Here is a 17,698-nt window from a genome sequence, read left to right as displayed (position 1 = left end):
CTTAATGAAAAGTTACAATTCATATATGAATTCTAATTAACTTAATTAAGTAATAAAGTGACATTAATTGTTGAATAGAAACAACAAATATACTACCTCCGTTTCGTATTAGTTGCAACTTTGGATATTTTATATCTCACAAATAATACCCCAAAGTTGCAACTAATAAGAAACGGAGGTAGTAATAAAGGAAATGAATTTTATCCCTGATAAATCAAAGTGAAATTAATGTCTGCTTGATATAATAGTGATGGTAATGAAAAGTTGGGAATTTCAAGGGATGAAATAGTTCAAATCTAATTTAATCCAAATATTAATGTGTTGTCATGTCATCATCTATGTGGCGCTATATCATAAATTTCATGAAGACAAATGTCGTCACCATGTTAATGTCATGGGTTTTAGTTATATTATAGATTAGTATAACTAATTAACACAAATGTATATATTGGACAATATCTCTTCACAAGGAGAGTGAAAGATAACTCAAGTGATTAGAGTTTCCCTCACAGTTCAAAAAAATCTTGAGATCGATTCTCACCCCCGCCTTTATGGCTTTCTAAATACCAAAAAGAAAAAACAATATCTCTTCACAATTGTAGTTGATTTTGCTAAACTATCTTAATCAAGTTTTCATTTTTTACAAGTGGTTTCATCTGAATTGTGGTATGTTGTATTGATAAAACTTTTGTTTATTTTTTTGTTATTTGTAAAATACTTCTATTATTTTTAGTTGACAAATGTTGATATCTGGTTGCACAAATAGCATCTATGGGCAACGCCTTGTACTATCGTGGTCAAACTACTAACAATGGCACGAGCAACAAACTATTTGTTTGTCACTAAAAGTATTATGGGCATCGAGGATAAGGTGACAACCCCATGACGAGTTGATTTTCGTTGCACAAAGGTTTGGACGATGAGTTTATACCCACGACCGTTGTAATTTCAAGCTTGGTGAAGAAATCGAATGCTATGCAGAAGAAGAGGTACAGGGCAGAAGAACCTGATGTCAAATAAGAGCTGGAAGTAGCATAGCACAATGGTGATCTCAGCACAGGTTACTATACGAATAATGAGCACGACAATGAGGAAGCCGAAGATGTAGAATTGATTTAGCCAGATAGAGGTAACTCAACTATTCTTGTTTGGTCAATTCAGTAAGTCACACGAGACAAAAGACATTGTTACATTGATTCACGATTTTTATTAAAAATAAAAAACACATGGACTTTTTACAGAGTTTTTATCAACTGTAGTATAACCAAAGCTGTAGATATAAATATACTGTAAACACTAAGGCCCCGTTTGGTTTAACGTAAAACATTTTCAATGGAAAATTAGTTTTCATGGAAAACATATTTGCAAGAAAAAACACAATTGCAAATTAGTTTTCCATTGTTTGGTTGCATACAAGAAAAGTCCAAGAAAAATAAAAAATAAGAGTGAAAATGTAGGGATGAATGAGAGGGAAGTAAAAAAAGAGGAGAGGAAAATGTGGCTTTCCTTGTTTTTGGAAGAAAAATGTTTTCCATCATTAAAGATGGAATTTTCCACCCTTGAAAAATTGTTTTCCACTCCTTAACAAACCAAACAAAGGAAAATGGGAAAAAATGAAAAATTCATTTTCTATGAAAACCTTTTACATCAAACCAAACAGGGCCTAAGTGAAAAACCAAATTGAATTGCCTGAAATATGTTTGGACATACTCAGAATTAAGATTTAGAGTATAAACATATAAAAACATCCACCAATATATTAAAGTGTACTTGTGATTGCAAAAGATTGATTTACATTTTACAACATCATCATTACTAACATCAGTAGTGTATGAAAGGAGGGATATGGGCAATTTTAAGCCACTCTCCACTTTCACTCTCAACATCTGCTAACAAAAGAGGGCAACCAGCCATTTCTAAACTTTTTAAATTCGAGAGACACCGCATTGCTTCTAGAGAAGGCAGATTCTTCAGTTTAGGCAAACCATAAAGATGCAGCTCTCTGAGAGATGTCAGTTTCCCCAGCCATTCAGGTATCGTTTCCAAACATTCAGAGTGTCCGATTGTCAAACATTGGAGTGCCCTCAAGTATTTGAGCTGATCAGGAAGAACAGTTGTATGATCATCATTATCAGTCAACTGGAACCCCTCCAATGTTAAAACTTCGAGGGATTTGCAAACAGGACTATCTTCGCTCAATAGTGCAAGTAGTACTAATTCATCAGTGTGTACTTCCCTTAAACAAGGAAGACTCCCCAACCCTAGTAGTTGGTTATTTTTTAAGGTTAAAGAACGAAGCTGTGTCAAAGTGGACAAGTCTACAAAATTTCTGACTTGATAACAACCAACTAGTGCTATCTGTTCGAGCGAATTGCAACATTGGAACCCTTCCTTTGGTAATACAATAGTTAGCCTCTTGCAGTACTCCACTTGTAAGAAACGAAGAGATCTGAAGCTCTCTAATGTCAGAATTCCTTTGGCTTTACATCTATAAATCTTCAAGGAGACGAGGTTGGAAAGTGAGGAACTTCCGTCTTCAGTCAACCATCTTGGAAATCTAGTACCGTCATGATTCCAAATCTGAAGCATTTTTAAGTTTGCATTGGGTTGCAGAGATTCTAGGATCTCATTCGCATGGGGGTTATCCTTAACTGCTGGCGATTTATTATAACCCCATCTGAGAACTAAACTGTCAAGATACGACTTGTTGTGCAGAACTCGATCATAAGCTTCTTCTTCACCATCTACAAAACATATATTGTGGATTTCCAATGTACCCCTGAGATTAGTCAATGAACCAAGATCACTTAATCTCCCACCCCAATTCATTTCTAAATTCATAGCGGGAAAAGTTTGTAGAGCAGTCAAAAGACTCAACCCCATAGGTATACCAATGGAATCATTATCAAGGATGTGCCGTAAATTCACCAAATTACCTATTTGTTTCGGAAATTGAGTACTGCATGGATCTTTCACTATGCATAAGTTGTTTATACAAAGTGTTTGCAAATGGTAAAGTTTGGTGATGTGCTCACCAAGGTTAGACTGCATGACACCCAAACCATTGTCGACATCAAATTCAAAGTACCTCAAATGTATTAGGCTACCCAACGGCTCCCAATCTAAATCCTCGCTCCAATTCCATCCTATATTTAACACCCTTAAGTGCTTACATTTTAACCAAAAATGCAAGCAAGGATGCTCAAACTCCTTGAAAAGCAAACATGTTCGCAGCTTTGTATAGGATGTGAGAGTGAGCTCTCTGCTTTTAGACTGCTTGGGAACTAACAAGTGCCGTAGAACCTCATTTGATCTTTCATCTCCATTCGAGCACAAACACTCCCCCACTGAAACAACTCGAGCAAGAGACCATATTAGATCATGCATCTTAAATGTCTTCACTTTGCCAAAGTCATCCAATTCTGCTTCTTGGAAAAGGGAACTGTTCATCAGATGCTCGACATACTCTTCCCCTTTATCCTCCATTACCTCATAAGGTTGCAAGTATCCCTGAGCCATCCACATGTATATCAACTTATTCTTGTCAATGACCTCATCTTCTCCGAATATGGCACAATAAGCAAAGCATTTTTTCAAAGTCATGCTTGGCAAGAAGTCGTAACTTAACCTCAAGGAAGGCAAAATATCATTCCTATCCACTTTCGTCCATGTTTGACTTTTCTCAATCTCCTTCCATCTATCCAGACTTTGGTCCCTTAGTAAGTCTCCTAGTGCTCTTATGGCTAAAGGAACACCTCCACAATTTTTCAACATTCTTCTTCCAATAACTTCTTTTTCGCTATCAACTAGACTATCATCACTTATTCTAGCCAAAAATAGCGACCAACTGTCAGCTTCACTCAATCCCTGCAACATATAGATATAAGGCCTTCTAATTTTATTTTTACCCTTACTATCATAACAAGCCGTAACCATTTTTCCTACTGCATCTTTGTTGCGTGAAGTCACTAGTACAGTAGTACCATAGGACCCACCAATTTCCTCTAGTGTAGATTTCAAGGATTCCCAATGAATTGTATCCCATACATCATCTAATATGAGTAAATACCTTCTATCCTTCAACTTTTCACGAAGCTCTGATATCAGTGCTTGTCTATCTTTCATGGATGAATGTTTTCTGCAAAGCATCTCCACCATTCTGTTTAAAACATCTAGAAGATCATAGCTACGAGAGATGACTAGCCAAATAGCTATAGAGTTGAAGAATTCCCGCACCTCTTGTTCCTTGGAAATGCGTTTACACAATGTCGTCTTTCCCAAACCTACCAATAAAATGAATATATATAAAAGGACGTCAAAACATAATTCACCTCTTATACCCATAAAAATATGGGTAAGTTTTCATTACAAAAACAGGGGTAAGTTTTTCTTGTCAAAACAATTTGCAAGAGATAAAACATGCATTTAATTATTTGTATCCTATGTTGTAAAAAAAAGAAAAAAATAAGAAAAAGAAAATCACTCAAACATAGAAAGAAGATGATATGCACCTGCCATACCCACTATGCTTATGACGGTGAGATGGGATGAATTAGTGTTGTTAGGATCACATATTAACTTAACAAGGTGTGTTAAGTCCTCGTCCCTTCCTATGAGCAACTTATCATCCACATAGTGTCGCTGGTTACGAAGTTTGCTTGTTTCTTGATCTTCACTTGGATGACAATGTTTACTGTTGTTGTGCGCGTCTCCTGAGGCAACTTCGATTGGTCTAATACCAAGCTTATTAGCATCATCATATATGTTGCTAATCAAGCTCGTTAAGTCACTTGCTTTGTGACCAATACGTAAGCGTGAAATGGGCTTAGAGACACCGCGTTTAATCTTGTCCCTCTTTCGGGTGCAGATAACAATTTTATCCTGTAGAGCTTCATAGGACCATTGGTCGAGCAAGTCGTCTGCGTCGTAGGCAACATTCTCTATAGTTTTGAGCCAATCGACTATCAATGGATTGGTGATCGACTGGCAAGAAGCACCATGTAATAGCTTAGTTAATCGAGTGAGCTGCCTTTTAACTGCCTCTAACTCTTTCTTGAAACCGCGAGCTAGTTTGATTTCAGCATCGATACGTGATGACAGCATTCCGATCAGTCCATAAGCTTCATTTGCTAATAATCCTCCTGCTGCATTTTCTATTATGGTAGTCATGTTGTTTTGTTGTTAGATGATGGTTTTCTTTCACAAATAATTGAAACAAAGTGTGAAGAGTGAATTGATTTTAGAGTGGAGAAAAGGCAAAGGTGTAAATACAGTGTTGTTATGGCAAATAATGTGGAATTGAGTTGGAAATCACTTAGAATTGCAAGCACAATATAGTACCGAAATGATTAAAAGTTAAAGGAAAATAAAGACTTGTAGGGAAGTTAATAATTAAAAATGAATGATTACTAATAAATAAAGACTTGTATGGGAGTTGATATTTTACGAGTAATGGGAATGAGGAATAGCTTAAATGGTTAGAGTTTTTTTCTTGGTTTTACAAGAGAGTTTTAGGTCCTGCTCAATTCAACTTACAAAAAATAAAAATAAAATAATAATAATACGTAATAAACAAGTTAATTATTAAAATAATTTTAGTTTAGTAAAAACAGTTTGGTTCAACAAAAAAAAATTCAGTTTAGTAAAATCAGTAACTTTAAAAAGAAATACAATATAGAATCAGTAAAATTAATTTTCATTCAATAAAAATAATTTTAGTTTCGTAAAATTAATTTCAATTCGGTAAAAGTAATTAAAGTTTAGTAAAGCTAATTTCATTTCAGTAAAAAATAATATCAATTTACCAAAACTAAGATGGATGAACAGAGCCTAAATGGGAGGGGAGAAAAATAGTAGTGGACCCTTACCAAATAAGATGTGTTGTAATTAAACATGCCAATTCGGGTTAATGAGTCGGGTGGTGCTACAAACTACCTCAAATAGAGTGAAAAAACACAATGTCATTACATACAATATTTTATAAATGGGTTAAATAATTGGGTCGAGTACGGGTCAAGGTCGGTTCAAGCTCAGTTTCTCTCTGAACTACTTCGGGTTAAATTTGGGTATGCTCGTGTTGGGTCAAGAATTGACTGGTCTAATTGCATCTTGCAATTACTATGAAATAGATGTAAAAAGAATATGTTGTGATTGTAACAAAACAAATAGATAAGAGAATCTTTGTTGTTGGTTCCCTCCTTGTTCCTTTTCTAATATGCATGTAGCCATCCTCCTACAGCTTTATGTACTTTAAGGACAGGTACCTTTGCTAGAAAGGTTGTAAACCATTCAATTTTCATCCAAATTGATAAACTCCCAAAGTATATCTTTTTTTTTTTTTTTTTTTTTTTTTTTTTTTTTTTTTTTTTTTTTTTTTCTTTTGATAAAGTGGAAAAGAGGGTCACTCTCCATCCATCCGACTCGACAATAACTAATACAATGAAAATCAGTCATATCATAAGTGCCTGCAGTTTCTTAAAATTGGTCTTGTATGTTGAACTTATCCATACCCTACCACTGTAATGTCGTTCCAAGCTCCTTGCTCCTACTTTGGTGATTATTGAGGATTTATAGGTATTGATTAAATATTTAAATAGTAGCATATATTAAAAAAAAAGGTATTAAAATATATCATTATCCAAGAATATTATAATATTATCAATTTTTTCCCTCCAACTTTTATCATTTGACAATAAAATTTATTTTAATTAAAAATAGAAAAATCATTTTGGTAGCAAACTTTGTATAAATCTTATACTTATACATAACGTTTATAAAAACAACTAAACAAAATCATTTTATTATATTATACTCCCTCCGTTTTTTTATAAGCTAGAGTTGCATTTGCACATTTGTTGAGACACAACTTTGACCATCAATATCTTTAATTAGAGATTATTAAAATTATGAGATTTATTTTTTTTGTAAAAGAAGACATTATGACAGATCCAACTATAGGATCATATTTATATATTGTATATTGGTAAAAAAAAATATTAAATCAAGGATGACATATGAATATATAGTGTAAAATTCCAACTCTTGATTAAATTATTAAAAAAGTAAGAGAGAAGAAAAGTGAGTACATAACATACATTGAAAAATTCAATCTAACTACTCTATGCATTTTTGCAATGTGATTATTAAAATTAAAATAAAACTCCCTACTACTCACTAAATATATATTTTAAAAAAGTTAATTACGGAATACTAATTATTCTAAAGTAATATAAAATCAACTAAAATTTTATATTATGCCAACCAAAATGTGTCAACAAAATAAAAACAAATATATATGAATTTGTATACGGGTACTAACCTAAGCTAATATTTTCATTTTCTTACATAAAACCTTATAGTTTCTAAATTTCTATTTCTACTCCCTCCGTTACATATTACTTGCAACAAAGGGGTATTATTTGTCACAAATAATAACCCTTTGTTGCGAATAATATGTAATGGAGGGGTATATTATTTTTATGAAATTCAATTCAATAACCTTTGTGCACGCATTTGGTATTTGTATAAATTAAAATTCAAGTTATTTTGTTACAAATATTTTTTTTGGATAAATTATTTTTAAAATTAACAACATTCTTTATAATTTTTATTGTAAAGTTTAATTATGATCGTGCATGGCACGAGACTTTGCCTAGTTATAAGAAAATGAGTTAAGGTAACAATTAGAGACTAAGACCCCATTCACTTCACCTTATTTTTGCTGAACTAAAATTATTTTTACTGAAATGAAACTATTTTTGCTAAACTTAAATAATTTTTACTGAACTGAAATTATTATTATTGATTTTATATTTCTTCTTTAGTTTTACTGATTTTTACTAAATTGAAATTATTTTTACTAAACTCAGATTATTTTTGCTAAACAGAACTTATTTTTACTAAACTTACATTATTTGAAAAAATTGGCCGCAACAACACCAACTTTGATAAAGGTGCGTGTAGCAGCACAACCTTTTAAGGGTGCGATTTACAGCACAAATTATGTAATTGGGTGCACATATTGGCATAAATGACACCAATTAACTAAGGTTTCATGGAAAAAAAAGTGGAATCTTTATTATTTTATATAATTGTTTAAACATTATTTAAACATATATAATTTTCCATCATGTGTGACTAAATTAGTCTTACCTTGTATTTATTTTTTTTTCATTTAAGCATTTCTTAACCTCCACCATTATATTAAGTGGATTCCTTCAAAAAAAAAGTGTGCTATTATTTTCCTTTGTTTGCTTCTTCATTTACTTTTAATTTTCTAATATCGATCTCACATTGACTTAGTTTCCTTTCCCTTTCAACTTAGTTAAATACTAAATTGATAAATTAAAAAAAAAATCATTTGAATACCTTTATTCTACGAGATTTCAGGATACATAGGTAACTTTCCAATACCAAACCCCACAAAATGATTTTAAATACTTAATTAAAAAATAATTTTAGAATTGGATTTTAGGATATGTCAAATTGATTTTCTTGTTTTTTATGTACAACACTTAATGTAGAGGTTAAGAGAGAATCACTTAAAGGGAAAAAATCTAATACATATATAAAGGGGAGTTTTTTCCCGAGTTTTTAGACAGCCACGTAGGATCTAATTTTCTTAGTGCGCCATGTAGGATTTTAAATTTTTGTAGTAGCCAATTAAATAAGAGATTATTAAAATCTTTTATAATAAAATAATTCAAATGCCACGTAAGCGAAATTGGCAAATGAGATTTTTAAATTTAAATTAATTAAATATAAAATATTATCTTTTGATATTAGGAATTTTATGTAAATATATAACCAATTTTAGCACATAAATTCAAAAATATATATATTTTAAAAAATTCAAACAAACCGTGCATTGTACGGGCTTCATCTAGGTAATTATGATGGAAGAGGAAACTAAGTCAATCATCACATGAGATGTAAAACTAAGAAACAAACGGTAGAAAATGATGGCGAAAACTTTTTGAAATAATTCAATTTAATGGTTTCTTAATTACATGAGATGGAAAATGGAAAATTAAGTAGAATGGAATTAATCAAAAATATTTTTAAACAAAAAAGCATTAAAAATATTTAAGATTTCATTTTAAGAAGAAAGCTAAATTTTGTCAATCATTTATGTTGTTATGTGCACCTAAGTGCATAGTTTGTGATTTTGAGTGCACCCTCGAAAGATTGTGCTGCTACATGCACTTTTGTCATAGTTGGTGTTGTTACTGCCAATTTTTCCAAATTATTTTTACTGAATATTTTTTTTAAGGTGAAATAAATAGGGTCTAAACTTTTATACGTTTCACCTTTTGGGATATAAACTTTTTTCTTTCACCATTTGGGACATGCGGTTAATTCTGAGGCAATTTAATTTATTTGAAAAACTTGGTCCTTATTTTCTTCACCTTAAAAAAATGATATTAAGCAAAAATAATTCCAGTTCAGTTCAGTAAAATTCGGTAACTATAAAGAAGAAATATAATAGAAAATCAGTAAAAAAAAAAAATTAAGTTCAGTTAAGCAAAAATAATTTCAGTTCAACAAAAATAATTTCATTTCAGTAAAATTTATTTCAGTTCAGTAAAATAATTTAAGTTCAGCAAAAATAATTTCATTTCAGTAAAAATAATTTAAGTTTCGCGAAAATAGGTGAAGTGAACGGGGCCTAACTAACATAAGCATTAATTGTAGTTAATAAAAAATAAATAATTCACTACTAATTCCAAACCAATATAAGATTGTTAACATTAACTTATAGATCTCATGAATGCTTTTTGTTTCGGGGTTTTCTGATGTCCTGCGGGAGAGTTACAATTCCGAGACTGGAACCGGACGCCTGTACCTGCAAAATAACGGGGACTCCTGGGAGCTCCGCCTCCAACGGTCAAGTTAGTACTTGATTAAGGAGTAATTAATGCGGAAATTAAAGTGATTGGGTCTCTCTAGGTGAGAGTGTTTAATGTAGGTAATCTGCTTTGTTAGCGAGATCAGCCGGTTATTACTGTGTGTAATTAATGTGTTTTTTCGTCATCCCCTTTAATGAGGATTAAGGGAGGTATTTATAACCTTGGGAAACGTGCCCATCCTAGGTTTAGGTTAACCTAGGGCCGATTGGGCTTCCCTCGGAAGTTGGGCCTGGGTGGCCGGTTTCTCCATTAGGCATGGAGTATGCCACATGTCATGACATAACAGGTCCAAGGTGGACGAATAAGCGCATGCCACGTGGCAAGCCCTGACAGTTCCAACTGGGGGACACTTGGCAGGACCTGATTGGCCCACGTGGCGCATTCCGATTGGTGGGAGCAAAATCCCCTAATCATTTGCCCCTCACAGGTGGCACGTGACTGGTCACGTGTTACCTGTGACAGGTGTCGCACTGTAACAGGCGGCGACCTTCTACAGGTGTCAGTCGCCGAAAGGACGAGAGATTTTCCCGCCCAAATTTTGAATTCTGAAAGTGACCCTTCGCCTTCTCACTTCGCCTATATAAGGGAGGATTGTCTTGAGTCATTTTCACACTTTGAGAACTATTTGAGAACATTCGGACCCCTGAACTTGCTCTGACATTTCGGACCTTTTCTGCCTACCGCCTGTTCTGACAAGCCGACTGCACAGGATTTTCAGAACTTCATCAACCGTCACTCGTTCTGGTAACTGTCAGTTCTCTTACTCTTAATTTTCTTTTTATTTTTTGAAATGGCACCACGGAAGCACACGACACGACCTAGGTTAGTGATCAGCCGGTCACCGGGGACGGCTGAATCTAGGACTAGGAGTGTCGCCTGCCCTTTTCCGGACCCATCTTTGCCCTTTATACAAAGTCCGACTGTATCTGTGTCTATGCAGAGCAGGATGGCCAGAACGAAAAAGACTGCTAGGATCTCAAATTCAGACGGCTCCTCCCACAGGGTGCCGCTTAGTGAAACATCTGACCAGGCGCCAGATGTGGAAGTGAAACAAGGCGGCCTGAAAGCCGGCAATTCTGAGGGAGGAGTCATAGTGACCCCTTCCCATTTAACAGTTAACAAATCTGCTCCTTTCCAAAGAGAGGAGGCGGGCCACTCCGGGAGAGGGAAGGAGTCGTCCTCTTCGGACTCGTCAGAGGACGATTCCGAGTCAAGCTCTTCTGGCCATGCTTCTTTGGACACGGAAGAGAAAAACAGCCGCCTGCAAGAGGCGAGACTTTCTCACGCAGTTGAGAAGGGGGACAATTGGGCGGAGCCATCCGCCTCTTACCGAAAGCAAAATACCCCCTACTACTGCACGGTACCTCGGGGCCGGATAACAGCCATGCAAGAGAAAGTGGAGAGCTTTATTGCAAACCACACCATGGGCCCCGACTTTCTAGTGCTTGTGCCGGATCAAGAAGACACAGTCGTTTGGCCGGCTGGTTCCAGTTATGATAGCGCCTGCTTTGGCTGCTACGAGGCGGCCATCAAGGCAGGGCTGCGCTTCCCATTACATCCGGCTGTTCAGCGGATCTTGGATGGGTATGAGTTGGGGTTATGGCAGTTAGCCCCAAACTCCTGGGTCAACGTACTCGGCTATGTGGCCGGGTGCGAACTGCACGGGGTGGAGCCGAGCTTCGAGGCTTTCGCCCATATGAACTATCTCAGCCGGACCCCTAAGACAGGCGGTACCGGCTGGTATCAATTGACAAGCCACAGGGGCTACCTCATGACGAGAGGTAAAGCAAACAAGTGGAAGGACTGGCGGAGCACCTTCCTCATCATTGAGAGTTCAGACATTGAGCTGAACAAGCGCTTCAATAGGTGGAACAGGAATCCGCCCCTTCTTGCAGGCGGCCGTAGCATGCCGCCTGTTCCCCCCAAGGCTAAGAAAGAGATCCTTGATAAAGGACTTTTTAAAGTAGAGTCGAGGGTCGACTCTACTTCAGGGGTACGAGAGCAAGTACCCCTGCACTGCGTCCCGAGCTTCAAATGGCTCTACGACGAGTACTTTTTGGCCGCCTGTGGCCTCAGCAGTCGGTGCTCAAGAGGTAGTCGGCCTGTCGAATACTCTGTTGTTCCATACATTTATTGTTATGACTTTTATTAACTTTGCTGTTTGTTTTTGCAGTTGACGCCATGAGCAAAATCACCGCCTCCAAGACTGCGGCGGCCATGTTGCGGGCCTCCATCATGCAACAAGCTTCAACCGACTCCCCCAAGAAGGGGGCACCCTTGGTGAGCTCCGAACCTTTCACCCTCTTTTTGGAGTTGTGTTTATGCATATACTGACTTTTTTTCTTCTTTTGTAGACGGGTGCTCCAAGAGCTTCATCTTCCCAACAGCCGGACCCCAAGGCTCGGAGGACGACTGTTGGGAGCTCTCCTGGTTCTGCCAGGAAACATGTGGCGGCTGAGAAACAGCCGGCCACTTCTTCTAAAACTCCAACTGGGCCACCTAGAAGTAAGAAGTTGTCCTTGTAAATTTTAGACTCGCTCTTTTTTTTTACTAGGTCTAATCCGTTTGTTTATGCTTGATGCAGCCGGCCCTCAGGAGCCTGACTTGGTAGAGATGGCAAAGTCTATGATCAGGGCAGTTCCTCCAGCTGAAAGGGAGGCGGTCAGGGGTGTCGGCACCCTTGACCTAGACGGGATTGCAGGGGTCCTTGCTGAGGTATACTTCGCATATTTTTGAGTCTTTGAATTTCTGGACGCCTGTTTTCTTTTTTGTTTGGAAACTGACGCCTGTTTCTTCTTACTTAGGCCCTGCTCCGAGTGAACGGCCTTCGCAAGCCGCTTGACCGGAAGAACAAAGAGGTAAAGGCTGCAAAAGCTATGGCCGCCTCTGACTGTGATAAGGCAATGTTTCAAATTGCCCAAAATGAAGTTCTGACCATTGATATTCTTTATTATCAAGCGCAGGCTACCACCGCTGTTCGGGCTCAGTTAGAGGCGGCCCAGAAGAGGAATGGCGAGCTGGAGGCGACCATCACCAATCTCAAGGCCGAACTGAAACCTCTTCGCCTAAAAATGTAGTCATACGAAGCCGTGGAGAAATCCTTGGCCAACGTAAAGGAACGCCTGGTGACCCAGGAGAAGAGTCTTACCCAGAAGCTCTCGGAAAAGGCCGAGCAAGAGAAGAAAGAGCTGGTCCGGGAGATGATGGAAGACTCCGCTCAAATCCAGCGCATGACTTGGGGCCGCCTCTTCCCTAATGCCGACTTTGCCTCATGGGAAAAAACGTACCGCCAGTGTTCGGATACATATAATCAAGAGATCCTGGCGGCTGCTGAGGAAGAGGCGTTGGAGGAGGAGGAGCCGGTAGTGGCGCTTGTGCCGCTTGGGGGTAATGCATCAAAAAAGGATGCAGCTGAAGCCGAGTCCAGCAAGAAGAGTGCTGACCAGGCGGCAGCTACTAATATTGAAGATCTGCCCCCTTCTTAAGCTTTATGTATTCTTTCCACGGCCTGCGTGCCGTTTGTTTTGTATTTACCCGGCCAGGGGGCCGGGGCTTTGAATATTTTGCCGGTCTTTAATGACCGGCTTCTTTTTAATGAATCTTTGTTTTGCCTCAAATTTGTCTAAGTATTCCATATTCTAATATCCAATTGTTCACTAGACCGACTGTTTTACATGGCCGATTGTTGCAGACAGGTACGGATAGTTAGTCACGCCGCCTATTCCCCTGGACGACTGGTTGTCTGTTTCCAAGATAGACGATCAGTCGGCCATTTCCAATCGGTATTCGAACTATTTTAAGGTCTGGATCCTTTTTAGGCAGGCGGTCCTGTCATTTGTAAATTTAACCAAGTAGGAAAGTGGTCTGACCAAGTAAACATGAGTGTTACCTAGTCGCCAAGGAACTGAGTAGTAGAGATAACAAGCGGCGGGTACCGGTTGTTTCCCTTATTCGCCAATGTTTGTTGGCTTTTAACTCATAATTTGTTAACCTAGCAGGAGTAGTGGTTGAGAGCCCCTATTTGCTAAAAACAGGCGGACGACTCATACCTTTTAGGCTCCATACTAAGTTTGAGGGAGTGACTATAAGTTAACATAGGAGTTACTTAGTCTCCGTCACACTCTAGATTGAGTAGTAGAGGTACCAGGCGGCGGAGGCCGGATGATCCCCTTGATTCGCCAATGTTTGTTGGCTATTCACTCAATAGGTTACCTAGTAGGAATAGTGGTTTGAGTGCCCCTGTTTGCCAAAAAACAGGCGGTCTACTCAAACCTTTTAGGTTCCATACCAAATTTGAGGGAGTGACTATGAGTTAACGTTAGAGTTACTCAGTCGCCGTCACTCTTGCTTGAGAAGTAGAGGTACCAGGCGGCAGAGGCCGGCTAGACCCCTTGATTCTCCAATGTTTGTTGGCTATTAACTCAAGAGGTACCCCCTGCATTTATCCCAAGTAATACAGGCGGTCATCTGACTCAGATGTCAACTGCTACCACTGGTTTGGTTAGTGATAGAGTTATCCTTGTCTCAAAAACGGCTACGTGATTGCCCTTGGGGACAGTCGTATAGGTGCCGTGTAATTAGTTTATAGAACAATGTTCCACCCAAAAGGCAGCTGCTCTCTGCGACGAATTTCATCCGGAGGGATGCCGCCGGACGCCTGCTATGATGTTGGGACAGGTCGTATTAGTTTTGTAGATTTGATCAGTTGGCTTGGCGCCTGGTCTGATCATTCGGCCTGTGGCCTTGGTAAGTTCTTGGCGAACGTAGGTGCTAAGTAAAAGGAGGGTAGCCGCCTGTTAGGCACAGGGTCGGCCAGGCCCTAATCTTTTTAGCTAAGTATTAGGGGGGTGGCTATGTGTTTGGAACCAGTCGGCCATCTTCTTATGGAGAGTAGCCGACTATATGTCCAGACGACATGCCCCTATTGTGAGTAAAATACTCAATGGAGAGTAGCCGACTGTAAAGGTACAGACGGCATGCCCATCTGAAGAGAGTAAAAATACTCAATGGAGAGTAGCCGACTGTAAAGGTACAGACGGCATGCCCCTCTGAAAATAGAGTAAAATACTCAATGGAGAGTAGCCGACTGTAAAGGTACAGACGGCATGCCCCTCTTAAGTAAGAATAAAAATTAAACATGGAGAGTAGCCGACTATTTGTTAGTAGGCGTGCCCCTCTTAGTACAAAATTGAATAGTAAGTGCAAACTTTTATTAAGTAGCTCTTGACTATTTACATCATTCAAAAGAAATATTTCTTAAGATTATCTACATTCCAAGTTCGAGGCAACGGTTGTCCGTCTGGTGTTTCCAGACGGTAGGTACCGTCCCTGACTTCCTCACAGATTCGGTAGGGTCCTTCCTAGTTGGGAGTTAGTTTGCCAGACTCATTAGCCCTACCAACTGCTTCCATTTTTCTAAGTACAAAGTCCCCTACTTTGAGTGGACGCCTATGTACTTTTTTGTTGTATGATCTAGTCATTCTCAGGCGATAGATTTCATGGCGCAAGACAGCATTGCCCCTCTTTTCAGGAAGTGAGTCTAATGCCAGGCGCATGGCTTCCCAGTTTGCCTCTTCGTCATATAGCATTACTCGAAGAGTCGGCTCGTAGTGTTCTATTGGAAGAACAGCTTCCGCACCGTAAGTTAGGAGGAATGGAGTTTCTCCAGTCTCCCCTTTTTCAGTCGTCCTAATGGCCTAGAGAACATGTGGTAGTTCGTCCGCCCATAGGCCGCCTGCTCGTTCAATCTTTTTCTTGAGACCGTCCGAGATGATTTTATTAAAGGCTTCTACCTGGCCGTTTGCTTGTGGACGGCCGACAGATGCAAAGTAGTTTGCAATTCCTTGGTCACCCAACCAGATTTTGAGAACAGGCGTCTCAAATTGGGGACCGTTATCAAAAACCATAGACATGGGAACCCCGAACCGAGTGATGACATTTTTCCAAATGAATGAAATTACATCTTTCGTCTTGATTCCCTTTACAGCCTCCCCCTCTACCCATTTAGTGAAGTAGTCAACGACAACAAGTATGTACCTCCTTCCGCCTGTAGCAGGCGTATATGGACCCAGAATGTCCATGCCCCACTTAGCAAACGGTAGTGGGCTATGAATGGTAGTGAGGTCAGTAGCCGGACGGTGAATTAGTTTGCCAAACCTTTGGCACTTGTCACATTTTTTCACCATCTCCATTGCATCTGCTTCCAAAGTAGGCCAAAAATAGCCCTGCCGCCTTGCCCTTTGAGCAAGCGGCCTACCGCCTATATGAGAAGCACAGTAACCAAAGTGAAGATCGTCTAGTATCTCTCGTCCCTTTTCTGGAGTAACACACTTTAAGAAGGGTTGAAGGTACCCCCTTTTGTGAAGTTCTCCCTTTATCATTTCAAAACAGGTGGCTCGTTTTTTCAGTGCTGCCGCCTGTTGAGGATCATCCGGCAGTGTACCGTTTGTCAGATATGCCCTGATTGAATCCATCCAGGTTGAGCTTCTGTCTAGGATTCCAATAGGGTTTTCCTCGATGCTTCTCTTCTCCATTACTTCCCAAAAAACAGTTCGAGGAGTATCAGCGGAGGCGGATGATGCTAATTTTGACAGTGCATCCGCCTGGTTGTTTTCTGATCTCGGCACTTGGATCAGATGGAAATCCTCAAGGGAGCCGACTGCTTGTCGGACCGCCTGTAAATACTTGATCATGGCCCGGATGGGTTGCTTCGTATTCGCCATTGTACTGACTCACTATCAATTGTGAATCGGAACAGGCGTCTATTTTTCTTGCCCCGGCTAGTAAAGCTTCATATTCTGCCTCATTGTTTGAAGCCTGAAAACTGAAGCGTAGAGCATACTCGTACCTGTCGCCCTCTGGCGACTGACATATGACGCCTGCTCCACAACCATTTGAAGTAGAGCTTCCGTCCACATATACCTTCCATACTTGGTCTGGAACTTGAGAGTCAGGAGGACGAGTCATCTCAACAATAAAGTCAGCAAAGGCTTGCCCCTTCACTGCTTTTCTAGGCTCGAAAGTAACTTCGAGGCTCTGTATTTCTATGGCCCATTTGATCATTCGGCCTGACGACTCCATGATGGTAAGTGGCCGCTTGATAGGTTGGTCTGTATACACGACGACTGCATGTGCCAAAAAGTAGGGCTTCAATTTTTTAACAGCCATGAAGAGTGCAAGACCAAATTTCTCCACTAGGGGATACCTCAACTCGGCATTTTTCAGTACGTGACTGACAAAGTAGACCGGGAGCTGACAGCCGTCTCTTTCAGCAAGGAGAACAGCGCTTAACGCATGATCAAAGACGGCCAGGTACATGTAGAGTACTTCTTTGGGCAAAGGGCTGACCAGCCTCGGCAAGGAATGCAAGTGAACTTTCAATTTCTTGAATGCGGCCTCAGCATCCGGCCCCCATTCAAACCTTGCCTTTTTCATAATTGCCTGAAAAAAGTATAGGCATTTGTCGCCTGATCGGCTTAGAAATCTTCCCAAGGCCGCCAGACAACCTGTTAACTTCTGAACCTCTCGGATGGTACAAGGCGACTGCATGTCAATGACCGCCTGCACCTTCTCAGGGTTCGCCTCTATTCCTCTCTAATTGATAAGGAATCCGAGAAATTTCCTAGACTCAACTCCAAATACACATTTCTTGGGATTGAGCATGACATGGTGCCGCCCGAGTGTGGCGAAAGTTTCTCGGAGGTCCGACAAATGATCTTTCTGAAGTTTAGTCTTGACAATCATATCATCAATGTATGCCTCGACGTTTCTCCCAATCTGATCAAAGAACA

At 39.3% G+C, this 17,698-nt stretch overlaps 1 protein-coding gene across 2 annotated transcripts; it reads right to left on the bottom strand.

Annotated features, from left to right (window-relative positions):
• Positions 1-1,731: 1,731 nt before the first annotated feature.
• Positions 1,732-5,523, bottom strand: LOC110694882 (disease resistance protein RGA2-like). 2 transcript variants are annotated; one of them, XM_021872071.1, is made up of 2 exons: positions 4,521-5,523; positions 1,732-4,283 (listed from the first exon to the last, which is right to left on the bottom strand). In XM_021872071.1, exons 1-2 carry the CDS (start codon positions 5,167-5,169, stop codon positions 1,822-1,824), a joined length of 3,111 nt encoding a protein of 1,036 aa, XP_021727763.1. In that variant the 5' UTR covers positions 5,170-5,523; the 3' UTR covers positions 1,732-1,821. The 2 variants fall into 2 exon arrangements, with proteins under 2 accessions (XP_021727763.1, XP_021727753.1); XM_021872061.1 differs by having other exon boundaries at positions 4,512-5,522.
• Positions 5,524-17,698: the final 12,175 nt, after the last annotated feature.

Source organism: Chenopodium quinoa, unplaced genomic scaffold (genome assembly GCF_001683475.1).
Source record: "Chenopodium quinoa cultivar QQ74 unplaced genomic scaffold, ASM168347v1, whole genome shotgun sequence".
Lineage (NCBI taxonomy): Eukaryota > Viridiplantae > Streptophyta > Magnoliopsida > Caryophyllales > Amaranthaceae > Chenopodium > Chenopodium quinoa.
The sequence above is the reverse complement of the archived record's forward strand: the minus strand, read 5'-3'. Positions and strand labels throughout refer to the sequence as shown.